This window comes from Pseudophryne corroboree, chromosome 3 (assembly GCF_028390025.1).
Source record: "Pseudophryne corroboree isolate aPseCor3 chromosome 3, aPseCor3.hap2, whole genome shotgun sequence".
NCBI classification, from domain to species: Eukaryota; Metazoa; Chordata; class Amphibia; order Anura; family Myobatrachidae; genus Pseudophryne; species Pseudophryne corroboree.
In genome coordinates, this window is record NC_086446.1 from 430,817,376 (window position 1) to 430,831,889 (window position 14,514).

Below are 14,514 nucleotides of genomic sequence, written 5' to 3' on the forward strand. Positions count from 1 at the left end.
TTCTTAGAACACGCCCTGGTTACCTTCCTAAGGTAGTGTCTTCCTTCCACCTTAACCAGGAGATTGTGGTTCCTGCCTTTAATTCTCCGGAGTTGTCTTCTGGAGAGCGGTCTTTGGATGTGGTGCTTCCATTCGGAAGTCTGAATCTCTCTTCGTACTGTTTGGTTTTCACAAACGTGACTAGCCTGCTAATAAGCAGACCTTGGCCAGATGGATTAGAATGGTGATTGCACATGCTTATGTACAGGATGGTCTTCCAGCTCCTGCTACCATTACGGCCCATTCTACTCGGTCTGTTGGACCTTCTTGTGCGGCCTGCCGTGGTGCAACCCTTGAACAATTGTGCAAGGCGGCTGCGTGGTCCTCAGTGAACACATTCATTAGGTTCTATGCCTTTGATACTTCCGCCTCCCAGGATGCTTCCTTTGAACGCCGGGTTCTTGTGCCCGCTACAGTGCATCCCCTCCCATAAGGAACTGCTTTAGGACATCCCCGATGTAATTCCTTGTGGAGCCCAGTGTACCCTGCAGCAGAAAACGAGAATTATGGTAAGAACTTACTGTTGTTAAATCTCTTTCTGCGAGGTACACTGGGCTCCACAGGGCACCCACCTTGACGCACTTAGCTTCTTTGGGTTGGTATGGCATTAGCCGCTGACACCCTCTCCTGCGGTGAGTGTGCACGGAGGCGGGGTTACTGAGTTCCTGTGCACGGAGGCGGCGCTATGCATCTTGGGAACAGTCGAAGCTTTGAGCCTGTTGATGCCTCGGGTTAAGATCCTACTCTACTCCCCAGATGTTATTCCCTGTGGAGCCCAGTGTACCTCGCAGAAAGAGATTTAACAACGGTAAATTCTTACCATAAATCTCGTTATAATATTCAATTCTCGTAAGAATTAATAATGATATGCTATACATATTGACCGTTTGGACGCCAAAAGAGGCCAAGGATAACTACGGTAGAAGCCATCCCACGTAACGGCAGAGGTGGAAAGCTTTTCAGTAAACTCTGCCTAACTGAATCCACTTATCCATTTATATTGCAGATGTACACTTTGGGATTAATCCAATTACTTGCGAAGGGGATGAGTTGCCAGTGCAGGGGTGTTGAAAGACTCAACAGCTCTGCAATTCGCCCCCCTTTCTACCCAACTTCACCTCGGACTCGCGGATTTTTGTACACTGCCCTATGGGTTTGTGAACAAAAATCCGCGACTCAGGCGGTGCTGTAAGTTACTTGCGCCCTGATGAACTCGCTGTGAATTGAATTGACCCCTTTATGTCCAATCCACCCCATACATCTAGTGACAATACTTACTGTAGGTTATAATACATAGTACGTAACACATACCCATATAATGATACACAGTTCACATTTCAAAGTGTACAGTGCACACATCATCACAAATCACATTACACAAAGCACAGCAAACCTATCTATAGCAAGTCAAAGGTCACACAAAGCCCTATAACAATACAGAGCTCACACCGCAGTGTACAGCACACATACACCTCTATAACAACGTACAGTTCAAAACCACACAGTGTAAAAAACAATCAGCTATAACAATGAATAGGTCATATTACACAATATGTAACACGCACCTCAGTGATGCCCCATCCTCTCTCCACCCCTACTCACCTCTTACAAATCAGTCTGTCACTGTGCATTGTACAAACCATGGGTACTGTGACTGGGTGGAGAAGAGCCCGTGGGACAAGAAGTAGGAGCTGTGAACTTTTGCAAAATCCTGAACAGCTCTTGTAAGAGAGGGGGTCAGTCACAGGTCGTGTAGAGACCCCAGGAGGAGGTGGGTCGGTTAGGTGAGGGGTACAGATCAACATCTGTCTCACAAGATTGATGTAAGTCTTAAGAGCGCTGCAAGGGATCTCCCCTGCTGTATTATCATGTGATTTGTATTTGCAGTGAATGAGTGTGCCCAACAAAGTTTAAAACTGATTTCTGGGTTTCCCAGCACCCCCTTCCACCCTGGCCCAGAGGCCAAGGCATGTGTCCCACTTGCCCCATTCTGGTTACACCACGTGTCAGTAAAAGAAGGTTTTTTGCTCTGCGCTATCAGCGTCTGCTGCTAGTCTCACTAGAGGTGTACACCAGCACCCAATAATTACATATAGAGACAAAGAGAAAGTGAGCACACAGCGCTGAGCTCTATGTAAGCTAAGTCCTTGATTTTACAAGTCCTCCTGCTGTATGTGTTCTGTCCTTGTTAATTTCAGATCTTGCTTCACTTGATCAAAAAGGACTGACGCTTACTGTACTTAAAAATCCTTTGCTTCATTTACATAAAGGTATCTTGCACACATCAAATAGGTCTGGTCTGTGGATCTGCAGGTCTCTATACAGTCCCTTTTCTCCAGATGGTATAAGTGATATATGTCGCCGTGTCTGTGTGTCATAAAAATAAACACAATTGTTTGTCTCCACACAACAATTTATTATAAATACTAAAAGAAATTAAAACACATTTGTATATGCAGCAATGTATTAGAGTACTCCATACCCTCTATTGGAGGAGTCTGTGGACTCTGTCTTTGACCTTCCTATGTGGTCACAGAATGATGAACCAGCAACAGCCTCAAGCATTAGGGGACGTCTCTCTATAACGTCCAATCTACTTTCAACTTTTCGGAGATCCTTCTCCTTTCTCTAGATGCATCACTGGTGGTTACACCACTGCCTGGTGCTTTTGGGTCATTATCTTTCTGTCAGATGAACCCTTGGCTACATGTAGAGTATTGTATTTAAACCCCTAGATTAGGGGTATCCAGACTTCTGCACTTGATGATTTGCTCTAAAAACTGAGAAGCTTTTGTGCTCTACCAAGTACGCACATTTGTGTACACCCAAAAAAAGGGGGCATGGTCTCACGGCAAGTGGCGTGTGGGCTGTCCTGTCAAAATCACACATTCATCTCCACAGGAATAAAACACTGGTCTACAGAGGAAAAAAGAACACACACAAACATTTGCTCGAAAGGAAAAAAAAAACCATTGTCCATCACAGCAAAAATAAAAATAAACATTGTACCCCATAGAATAAAATTAAAATATTTGAAGGAAAAGAACTCCTAGTCCACCCCTGCCCTCAGCTGCGTGCCAGCAGCCTCATTGCATACTCCAGAGCACTGTGTGGGTGGCATGATGGGCAGCTGCAGTTGCTGCTATGCTCGCCAGTCTTGAGTGGTCCAGGGTCCCCCCCTTGTGATCCCCTCTTTATCTGGCTCTGTCACCGGGTTGAGTATGTGTGACTGCCGGTCGCTATACCGATGTCGGGATCCCGGCTGTTAGGTGGCCAGCGGAGGGGGCGAGCACAACGAAACACCTTGCGGGCTCACCACAGGTTCTATTTCCACTCTATGGGTGTCGTGGACACCCACGAGTGGGAATAGTCCCTGTTGGTGGGCATGCCGACCATCGGGATGGTGAGGTTTTCGGATGTAGGTGCCGGTATTGTGACCGCTGACATAACTACATACACTGTCATCAGTGCAATGGAGGATGTTACATGTGACAACCTGTTTCCTATTGGCTATTGCTGTTACAGTGACCGCTGACAGAGGTTACTGTGGCTTCAACCCACACGGTCTTCAGTTTGGCACAGCTAGCCAATAAGAATCAATCTACTTCTTATTGGCTGCTGCTTTACGTTCACCGTGATTGACCAGTCGAGTGTCGTGGTCGATTGCATTCAGCGATTTGACAACTCCTGCCCTAGATACTAGGTCAGTCATGGCTATTCATCCTGTAATCGTTTCCTGGATCCTGGTGGTCCCTGAGTCCTTCAGTCTCTTGATGCTTGTGTCATCAGCAAGGATTGATATTTCCGGCTCTAGTCCTTCTAAGTGTCTCCGTGTACTACTCTGCTCCTTTGTTCCTCAGGTTTATTGTTATGAACCTTCAGAGTTTCTATACCATTAGCATCCATCACATTCCAGCAACTACAGTACTCTTGTCTGCAGTGCCTCACTTTCTGTGCCTCTGGAGTCTTCTAATGACTTCTAATATTGCTCTACAAATTTCACCCTATGCTGGTTTGGATGGCCGCAACCTGCAGACTTCCGGCAGCTATGTCGATCCCATCTTGTGATGGTACTTAGATAAAACTGGGGAGTCCATTAGTAGTGTCAAATCTGTGGATCCTCCAAATCTCTGTAAGTGTGATAGCACACTCACTCATCACATATCACCTCATGAAGAAACAAACACTCATGATAATCAACCAATAAGAACATCAAAACATTATCCACAACCAAAAGTGGATGATAGTATAGAAGAGTGTTTCTCAGAGCCCCATGAAACACTAACAGTGTGTGTTTTCAAGGTATCCTTAGCGATAATTAGTACCACCTATAGATTTATTGTGTTAGTCAATTGACTCAACTGTGCTTCAGCTAAATGATTTGGAAAACATGCACTGTTACTGGTATAGAAAAAAGAAGTGAGGACATCCCAAAAAGTACAAAAGCAAAGATGATGAAAAAGGTACTGCTGATTATCTAGAAAATAAATCAAGTGCTTAAAAGAGGGGGAGAGAGAGATGGAGAATGAGATTGGAGGATGATAAACAGTTTGAGGAATGCTATAGAGAGAGAGAATGTGTGAAAAAATGAGCCAGACAGGTCTGGGCACAACACCATGTCTTTTCATTACGTTAGCAGTATATAGAGGCTTGTTTGCAAAAATACAGCACATAGGTATAAACACAACACTGAGCTATCTGCACGCCTTCCTCATGGTCTAATGAAATACAAATCTAACACTACATCCCTTAAGAGAAAGCAAGCACACGCACACATTGTAAGCTGAGGTCCAACGCTCAGAGTTGTATATATTTGATATTAAAAGGGTATACATACAATATAACACATGTACAATATCTATATGGTTACAGAGTTACAATTACACAAGAAGCAGTTGTAGTTACATAAGGATCAATTACAGCTGGCATACTTTACCCTGTCCCTCAATGCCCAGTCCTTTCCATCTTTGAATCTGAATCAACAGCAACTAAACAGAACTTCCTGGGTGAGGGTAAATACCTATATACTGTGTACTGGGGGAAGTACATGTCTGGGACTGAGTCTTCTGTTTTTGGTCCGGGGGAGGGAGAGCTCTCATTCATGATGTGTTATTGGTCAGTTCATTTGCAAGCAACGTCCAGCTTGATGATGAAATCCTAGGGGTTAGCCACTGGTTTCTTTCTGCATACATGCTGTCCTTCACGAAATCCTTTATTCACTTTAGAATTGTGGCATCATATTCATACATTTAATCATAACTAATCGGTGCAATGTGCCACAATCCACCCATTGCAATCAAACCAACACACTCATTCCCCTGATCATTTTGACACCAAGCATGACATGTTTATCTTGTTCCGTTCCAATAATACATATATATCTGATGTTAAACTCTATTATATAATTTAATACATAATGATTGCAAACATGTTTTGTCTGTGTTGTATGAATATTTTGAAAATGTCTTTTGTGGCTTTACTGTGCGAATGCGTATGCTACCGTATGTGCGCAAAACGCATGGACAGGGACCCATCTGTTTGGAGTTTGTATGTGGTATGTATGTAATATTTTTGACTAAGACAAAAAATAATAATAATAATATCTATATATATATATATATAAAAATAAATAAATAGTTTATATGGTGCTGCAAAGGATCTGCAGTACCTCAGTTTGTCCCCTCATCCCTTCTGACCAGGTTTATCTCCTAGGGCAAATCCTGTCCCGTCTCCCTAGCATTGGGAGCAGCTGAGGCACACACCTTGGCTCCCATTGTGCATGTATGTTGGAGGCGAGACAGACCTTTCAGAATTATTATATAGATATATGTATGCACACATAATATATAAAATATAACCGGCAACTGCAACTTTAGCAGAAGCAGAGTTAAATGGAAAATCTTTTTTTTTTTTGAGCTGCAAAGCATTTTATGGTCCAAATATATATAATCGGTTCCTAAGATAGATATAATGTAATATAACACTTATCTATTTATTGATACTACAATAATATTATGTTAGAGAAAAAACATTAAACGTAAAGAAAGACTTGTATTAGCTTTTTTTTTTCTCTTTCTCTTCCTCCACTTATTTATTTATTTATTTATTAACAGTTTCTTATATAGCGCAGCAAATTCCGTTGCGCTTTACAATTTGAAATAACAATAACAAACTGGGTGATAACAGTCATAGAGGTAGGAAGGCCCTGCTCGCAAGCTTACAATCTATAGGGAAATAGGCATATGTACACAAGGAAAGGTGCTATCTATTGCATAGAATGAGAAGACATGTGAGGATATGTGTGGACTGTACAGAGTGGATGTAATTTGATAGGAAGGTTTATGAAAGTTATGTGGGCGGTTCTGGAATTTGGTATGGTTGCCTAAAGAGGTGAGTTTTGAGGGAACGTTTGAAGGTTTGGAGACTAGAGGAGAGTCTTATTATGCGTGGTAGGGCATTCCACAGGGTGGGTGCAGCCCGATCAAAGTCCTGCAGTCGTGAGTGGGAGCGAGTAATGAGTGTGGATGAGAGACGCAGGTCTTGTGAAGAGCGCAGAGGTCGGGTTGGGAGATATTTTGTGATAAGCGAAGTGATGTACGTTGGTGTAGTATGGTTAATGGCCTTGTGTGTGAGTAAAAGTATTTTATATTGAATGCGGTAGAGTACAGGTAACCAATGGAGGGACTGACAGAGTGGATCTGCAGACGATGAACGTCTAGCGAGGAAGATAAGCCTCGCCGCTGCATTCACAATGGATTGTAGTGGTGAGAGTCTTGTTTTGGGAAGACCAGTTAGGAGACTATTGCAATAATCAATGCGGGAGATAGAGAGAGCGTGGATTAGAGTTTTAGCAGTGTCTTGTGTAAGGTATGGTCGTATTTTGGATATGTTTTTTAGATGCATGTAACATGATCTTGAGACAGATTGAATGTGGGGAACAAAGGACAGATCAGAGTCAAGGATGACACCTAGGCAGCGAGCTTGTGGGGTAGGGTAGTGTGGGGAACAAAGGACAAAATCTCTGTCTCCCATCTTACAGTCGTCCTTTCAGCTTCCTCTCTTCCCCTCTCCATATCTTTCCTTCCCCTACCCTTGTCTTTCGGCTGTTACTCCCTTCTCTTTCTTTCACTCTCTCCTCTTCCCATATTTCTTTCTTTCTTTCTTTCTTTCTTTCTTTCTTTCTTTCTTTCTTTCTTTCTTTCTTTCTTTCTTTCTTTCTTCTTACGCTTCTTTCCCTCATCCGCTGCTCTTCTTCCCATCCCTCTCCCTTTCTCTCCCTTTAATATCTCTCTCTCTCTCTCTCATCCATCTCACCCTCCTCCTTTTATCCATCTCTCTCTTTCCCGTCTCCCTCTCTTCCTTTCATCCAGCACTCTTTCATCTGTCTCCCCATCTTCCATCCAGCTCTTATCAGTCTCCCCCCTCGTCCTTCCATCTTTGTCTCCTCGTCTGTCCCACTTCCTCACATCTCTCTCTGTATCTGTTTTGTGCAGACTTAGGGGTATATTTACCAAGCTACCGATTTTGACCGAGATGCCGTTTTTTCTTCAAAGTGTCATCTCGGGAATTTACTAAACTCAAATCACGGCAGTGATGAGGGCATTCGTATCTTTTTCGAAGTCCTGAAAATAAAATACGAATGAATACACCATCGGTCAAATACGCCAGCAAATTAGTAGAACTCGGTCATTTACTAAAAAGTGCAAATCTCAAAATAGCCAAACACTGCCGTGAAAAATTACAAATCGTAAAAAAGTGCTAAAAAAAACCAGACCTGCTTTTTTGAGCCGTGATTGGATAGGCATGCACGGATCCATGAGATCCGTGCATGTATATCAGTGGGAAGGGGTGGGAAAGTGTTAATTTTTCCTAAAAAAAATTGTGTGGGGTCCCCCCTCCTAAGCATAACCAGCCTTGGGCTTTTTGAGCCGGTCCTGGTTGCAGAAATATGGGGAAAAAATGGACAGGGGTTCCCCCATATTTAAACAACCAGCACCGGGCTCTGCGCCTGGTCCTGGATCCAAAAATACGGGGGACAAAAAGCGTAGGGGTCCCCCGTATTTTTGAAACCAGCACCGGGCTCCACTAGCTGGACAGATAATGCCACAGCCGGGGGTCACTTTTATACAGTGCCCTGCGGCCATGGCATTAAATATCCAACTAGTCACCCCTGGCCGGGGTACCCTGGGGGAGTGGGGACCCCTTCAATCAAGGGGTCCCCCCCCCAGAGCCACCCAAGGGCCAGGGGTGAAGCCCGAGGCTGTCCCCCCCCATCCAAGGGCTGCGGATGGGGGGCTGATAGCCTTTGTTCAAAGTGATTGATATTGTTTTTAGTAGCAGTACTACAAGGCCCAGCAAGCCTCCCCCGCAAGCTGGTACTTGGAGTACCACAAGTACCAGCATGCGGCGGAAAACTGGGCCGCTGGTACCTGTAGAACTACTACTACAAAAATACCCCAATAAAGACAACACACACAGACCTTGAAAGTATAAGTTTAATACATCCATCCACACCTCCATATACACACGCAGGTCGGTCCTCTTCTCCAGTAGAATCCATGGTGTACCTGTTGAAAAAGTTATACTCACCAAATCCAGTGTAGAAGGCTCCTCGGTAAATCCTTTTGTAATCCACGTACTTGTAAAAATAAAAAAACGGATACCCGACCTCGCACTGAAAGGGGACCCATGTTTTCACATGGGTTCCCTTTCCCCGAATGCCTGGAACCCCCTCTGACTTAAGTCCAAGAAGGTTCCATCAGCCAATCAGGGAGCACCACGTTTGGCACCCTCCTGATTGGCTGTGTGCTCCTGTACTGTATGACAGGTGACACACGGCAGTGTTACAATGTAGCGCCTATGCGTTCCATTGTAACCAATGGTGGGAACTTTTTGCTCAGCGGTTGACCGAGAGTAACCTCACCGCTGAGCAAAAAGTTCCCACCATTGGTTACAATGGAGCACATAGGCGCTACATTGTAACACTGCCGTGTGCCGCCTGTCATACAGTTCAGGAGCACACAGCCAATCAGGAGGGTGCCAAACGTGGCGCTCCCTGATTGGCTGATGGAACCTTCTTGGACTTAAGCCAGAGGGGGTTCCAGGCATTCAGGGAAAGGGGACCCATGTGAAAACATGGGTCCCCTTTCAGTGCGTGGTCGGGTATCCGTTTTTTTATTTTTACAAATACGTGGATTACAAAAGGATTTACCGAGGAGCCTTCTACACTGGATTTGGTGAGTATAATTTTTTCAACAGGTACACCATGGATTCTACTGGAGAAGAGGACCGACCTGCGTGGGAACATAAGGTAAGTATGTGTATATGGAGGTGTGGATGGATGTATTAAAGTTATACTTTCAAGGTGTGTGTGTGTTGTCTTTATTGGGGTATTTTTTTTAGTAGTAGTTCTACAGGTACCAGCGGCCCAGTTTTTCCGCCGCATGCTGGTACTTGTGGTTCTCCAAGTACCAGCTTGCGGGGAAGGCTTGCTGGGCCTTGTAGTACTGCTACTAAAAACAATATCAATCACTTTGAACAAAGGCTATCAGCCCCCCATCCGCAGCCCTTGGATGGGGGGGACAGCCTCGGGCTTCACCCCTGGCCCTTGGGTGGCTGGGGGGGAGACCCCTTGATTGAAGGGGTCCCCACTTCCCCAGGGTACCCCGGCCAGGGGTGACTAGTTGGATATTTAATGCCATGGCCGCAGGGCACTGTATAAAAGTGACCCCCGGCTGTGGCATTATCTGTCCAGCTAGTGGAGCCCAGTGCTGGTTTAAAAAATACGGGGAACTCCTACGCTTTTTGTCCCCCGTATTTTTGGAACCAGGCACAGAGCCCGGTGCTGGTTGTTTAAATATGGGGGAACCCCTGCCCATTTTTTCCCCATATTTCTGCAACCAGGACCGGCTCAAAGAGCCCGAGGCTGGTTATGCTTAGGAGGGGGGACCCCACGCAATTTTTTTTTACATTTTACACTATTTAATTAAAAAAAAGCACAATGAACCCCAGCACGGATCTCACAGATCCAGACGTGATTCATTGTGTTAAAGTCAGCAGTGTTTTGCTTATCACTGCCATAAAACACTGGGGAAAAAACGAATGACATCGACATCGGAAAAAACGAAAATGCAGAATACGACAGCTTAGTAAATTAGTCGTAATAAATTCAAAAAGTTGCAGTTTTACACTTTCAATGTCATTCGTGATTATTCTCCCACCAAATCGGGAGAATTACGAATGTTAGTAAATATACCCCTTAGTATAGAGAAATTAGACTCATTTTTGGACTTGTTTTATAATGGATACAAGGGCATTGGTACCATAGGTGCAGGGAGTGTAGCTGCTATGGGGCCCAGAGCTGAGAGGGCCACTCCTTCCCTGTCAAAGTTGCATATATTGTATACATTTTTCATATTATGTAGCTACATAGTGGCCCTTAAAAACGTATGTCTTGAGGCCTGCAATATATCTCGGTATAGATATATAGATAGATATCTGGATCTGCTCATTCTAATGTGGTAGAAATGTAACTGGATGGCATTATAATGTTACATAAAATGAACTGAGTCACTGTAATGTGGCACAATATGAAGTGGAGGCATTGTATATCATAATGTGAATTAGGGGTACTATGTTGCGTAATTTTTGTTCTGGCCTCCCTACAATGCGATATAGCATAAACTAGGACATAAAATAAACTATGGCATTACTATGGTTTAGAACATGAACCAGGACACTATTATTTTAATTAACATCTGCTGCAGATAGGTGTCTATCTAGAAGCATTGGGAAAGGGACCCCTTTAAAATGTTGCTATGGGGCCCATAAAGTTCTGGCTACCCCCCTCAATAGATAGTTAAGGAATTGCATTGTTTTACACATAATTTAAAGATATGTTACTTTGATTTTAACTGGATAGATCTGTATTCCAGGCCAGCAAACGTTCCTCAGAAGAGCTATGTGGACGAAATGATGGAAACACCAAAGTAGTTTTCCCTGATTTTCATATGGAAACTGCCTCACCTCAAGAAACTAGAGTCCAAGCCAGACCAGGTGATTACGTATTAGTTAAGGTAAGGCATTAATGAAATCATATATTTGTGTTAAGTTTGAGAAAAGTTCACACTTAATCTGAAGCGTTGCCATTTACCTAAATAAATATCTTGAATAAAGAATGCCTATTTGATCCCTGAAAATACATAGTTTATGGATTATCACCGTATTACAAATTGTATTTGGTTTGGTAGTAACATCTCCAGGAAATACAAAAGAAATTGATGTGGCTATTGTGCTGATTTAGATTACTGTTACCAAGCAATCAATTCTGGCTGAATAAAGATGCAACACTTTAAGATGAAAAATCAGTGTCTTGATTTTTTAAAATTTTTGTTTAACACATAAAAAGTTATTTAAGTCGTGTTATATATTTCACATTTGCTTTAAACATATAATTAAAAGTAATGTACAATTAGTATCATAACCTTTGAAATGCCCACAATAAATACAACTACAGTGCTTTGAGTGCCCGACTCCAAAAAGGTTTTCCCTTTATTTCTCAAGTTAAATTGATAATATTTAGACATGCTGGGCTCCTGTTTCTCTATGTTTTAGGATTTGGTTATTCCCAGGAGATGAAAAGAAATTTTCATCTCCTGGACACCAGAGTGGATGGATAGGTGGAAGGTATTAACCGACAGTGTCAACTCCTTACAGAAAAGGCTGGATGATGTAACAGCTGTAGGACAGCCGGCTTCTCAGGCCGCGCCTGCCCAGGCGTCTCAAAGGTCATCAGGGGCTCAAAAACGCCCGCTACCTCAGATGGCAAACACAGATGTCGACACGGAGTCTGACTCCAGTGTCGACGAGGTTGAGACATATACACAATCCACTAGGAACATCCGTAGCATGATCTCGGCAATGAATAATGTGTTACACATTTCTGACATTAACCCAAGTACCACTAAAAAGGGTTTTATGTTTGGGGAGAAAAAGCAGCCAATGTTTTGTTCCCCCATCAGATGAGTGAATGAAGTGTGTGAAGAAGCGTGGGTTCCCCCGATAAGAAACTGGTAATTTCTAAAAAGTTACTAATGGCGTACCCTTTCCCGCCAGAGGATAGGTCACGTTGGGAGACATCCCCTAGGGTGGATAAGGCGCTCACACGTTTGTCAAAAAAGGTGGCACTGCCGTCTTAGGATACGGACACTTTGAAGGAACCTGCTGATAAAAAGCAGGAGGGCTATCCTGAAGTCTGTATATACACACTCGGGTACTATACTGAGACCTGCAATTGCCTCAGCATGGTTAGTGCTGCTGCAGCGTGGTCTATTACCCGGTCAGGACGGGAATACTGTTTTGCTAACCATAGAGCATATCAAAGACCGTCGTCTTATATATGAGGGATGCACAGAGAAATATTTGCCGGCTGGCATCCAGAATTAATGCAATGTCCATTCTGCCAGGAGGGTATTAGGGTGAGGAATTGTTTGGGGATGGTCTCTGGGACCTCGTATCAACAGCAACAGCTGGGAAATAATTTTTTTTTTCCTCAGGTTTCCTCACAGCCTAAGAAAGCACCGTATTATCAGGTACAGTCCTTTCGGCTTCATAAAAGCAAGCGGGTCAAAGGCGCTTCCTTTCTGAGTCCAACGCATGATGCTGGGGCTTCACGGGTAGAGCCAGGTGCGGTGGGGGCGCGTCTCAGGAACTTTAGCGACCAGTGGGCTCGCTCACAGGTGGATTCCTGGGTTCTTCAAGTAGTATCACAGGGATACAAGCTGAGTTCGAGGCGACTCCCCCTCGCCGTTACCTCAAATCAGCCTTGCCTGCTGCCCTTGAGGGGAGGTAGTACTGGCGGCAATTCACAAGCTGTACTTCCAGCAGGTGATAATCAAGGTACCCCTCCTTCAACAAGGCCGGGGTTACTATTCCACAATGTTTGTGGTACCGAAACCAGACGGTTCGGTGAGACCCATTCTAAAAATTAAAATCCTTGAACACTTATATACGAAGGTTCAAGTTAAAAATGGAATCGCTCAGGGCGGTTATTGCAAACCTGGACGAAGGGGATTACATGGTATCACTGGACATCAAGGATGCTTACCTGCATGTCCCCATTTACCCTCCTCACCAGGAGTACCTCAAAATTGTGGTACAGGACTGTCATTTCCAATTCCAGACGTTGCCGTTGGTCTGTCCCCGGCACCGAGGGTATTTACCAAGGTAATGGCCGAAATAATGATACTCCTTCGAAAAAAGGGAGTTATAATTATCCCGTACTTGGACGATCTCCTTATAAGGGCGAGGTCCAGGGAGCAGTTGTTGGTCGGAGTAGCACTATCTCGTGAAGTGCTACAACAGCACGGCTGGATTCTGAATATTCCAAAGTCGCAGCTGGTTCCTACGACGTGTCTACTGTTCCTGGGTATGGTTCTGGACTCAGAACTGGAAAAAGTGTTTCTCCCAGAGGAGAAGGCCAAGGAGTTGTCATCTCTAGTCAGAGATCGCCTAAAACAAATACAGGTGTCTGTGCATCAATGCACGCAAGTCCTGGGAAGGATGGTAATTTCTTACGAAGAAATTCCGTTCGGCAGGTTCCATGTAAGGATCTTCCCATGGGATCTGTTGGACAAGTGGTCCAGGTCGCATCTTCAGATGCATCGGCTGATAACTCTGTCTCCAAGGGCCAGGGTGTCGCTGTTGTGGTGGCTGCAGAGTGCTCATCTTCTAGAGGGCCGCAGATTCAGCATACATGACTGGGTCCTGGTGACCACGGTTGCCAGCCTTCAATGCTGGGGGGCAGTCACACAGGGAAGAAACTTCCAAAGACTATGGTCGAGTCAGGAGACTTCCCTACACATAAATATTCTGGAACTAAGGGCCATTCACAATGCCCTGAGTCAGGCTAGACCCCTGCTTCAACACCAGTCTGTACTGATCCAGTCAGACATCATCACGGCGGCCGCCCATGTAAACCTACAGGGCGGCACAAGAAGCAGGATGGCGATGGCAGAAGCCACAAGGATTTTCCGATGGGCGGAAAATCATGTGTTAGCACTGTCAGCAGTGTTTATTCCCGGAGTGGACAACTGGGAAGCAGACTGTCTCAGCAGGCACGACCTCCACCCGGGAGAGTGGGGACTTCATCCAGAAGTCTTCCAACTGATTGTACACCATTGGGAAAGGCCACAGGTGGACATGATGGCGTCCCATCTCAACAAAAAGCTAAAGAGATATTGCGCCAGGTCAAGGGACCCTCAGGCGATAGCTGTGGACGCTCTGGTGACACCGTGGGTGTACCAGTCGGTGTACGTGTTCCTCCTCTGCCTCTCATACCCAAGGTACTGAGGATAATAAGAAGGAGAGGAGTAAGAACTATTCTCGTGGTTCCGGATTGGCCAAGAAGAGCTTGGTACCCAGATCTTCAAGAAATGCTCTCAGAGGACCCATGGCCTCTGCCGCTCAGACAGGACC

At 44.7% G+C, this 14,514-nt stretch overlaps 1 protein-coding gene across 8 annotated transcripts in view; it reads left to right on the plus strand.

The window, feature by feature from the left end:
- Positions 1–14,514, plus strand: part of CDK5RAP1 (CDK5 regulatory subunit associated protein 1) — a 161,835-nt gene that overhangs the window by 131,102 nt on the left and 16,219 nt on the right. For 7 of the 8 annotated variants that reach the window (XM_063960398.1, XM_063960396.1, XM_063960395.1 and 4 more), the window contains one exon: positions 10,974–11,114. In XM_063960398.1, coding sequence (XP_063816468.1) covers positions 10,974–11,114 — 141 coding nt within the window. The remainder of the gene's footprint in view (positions 1–10,973; positions 11,115–14,514) is intronic. The other variant, XM_063960400.1, reaches the window with a different exon arrangement.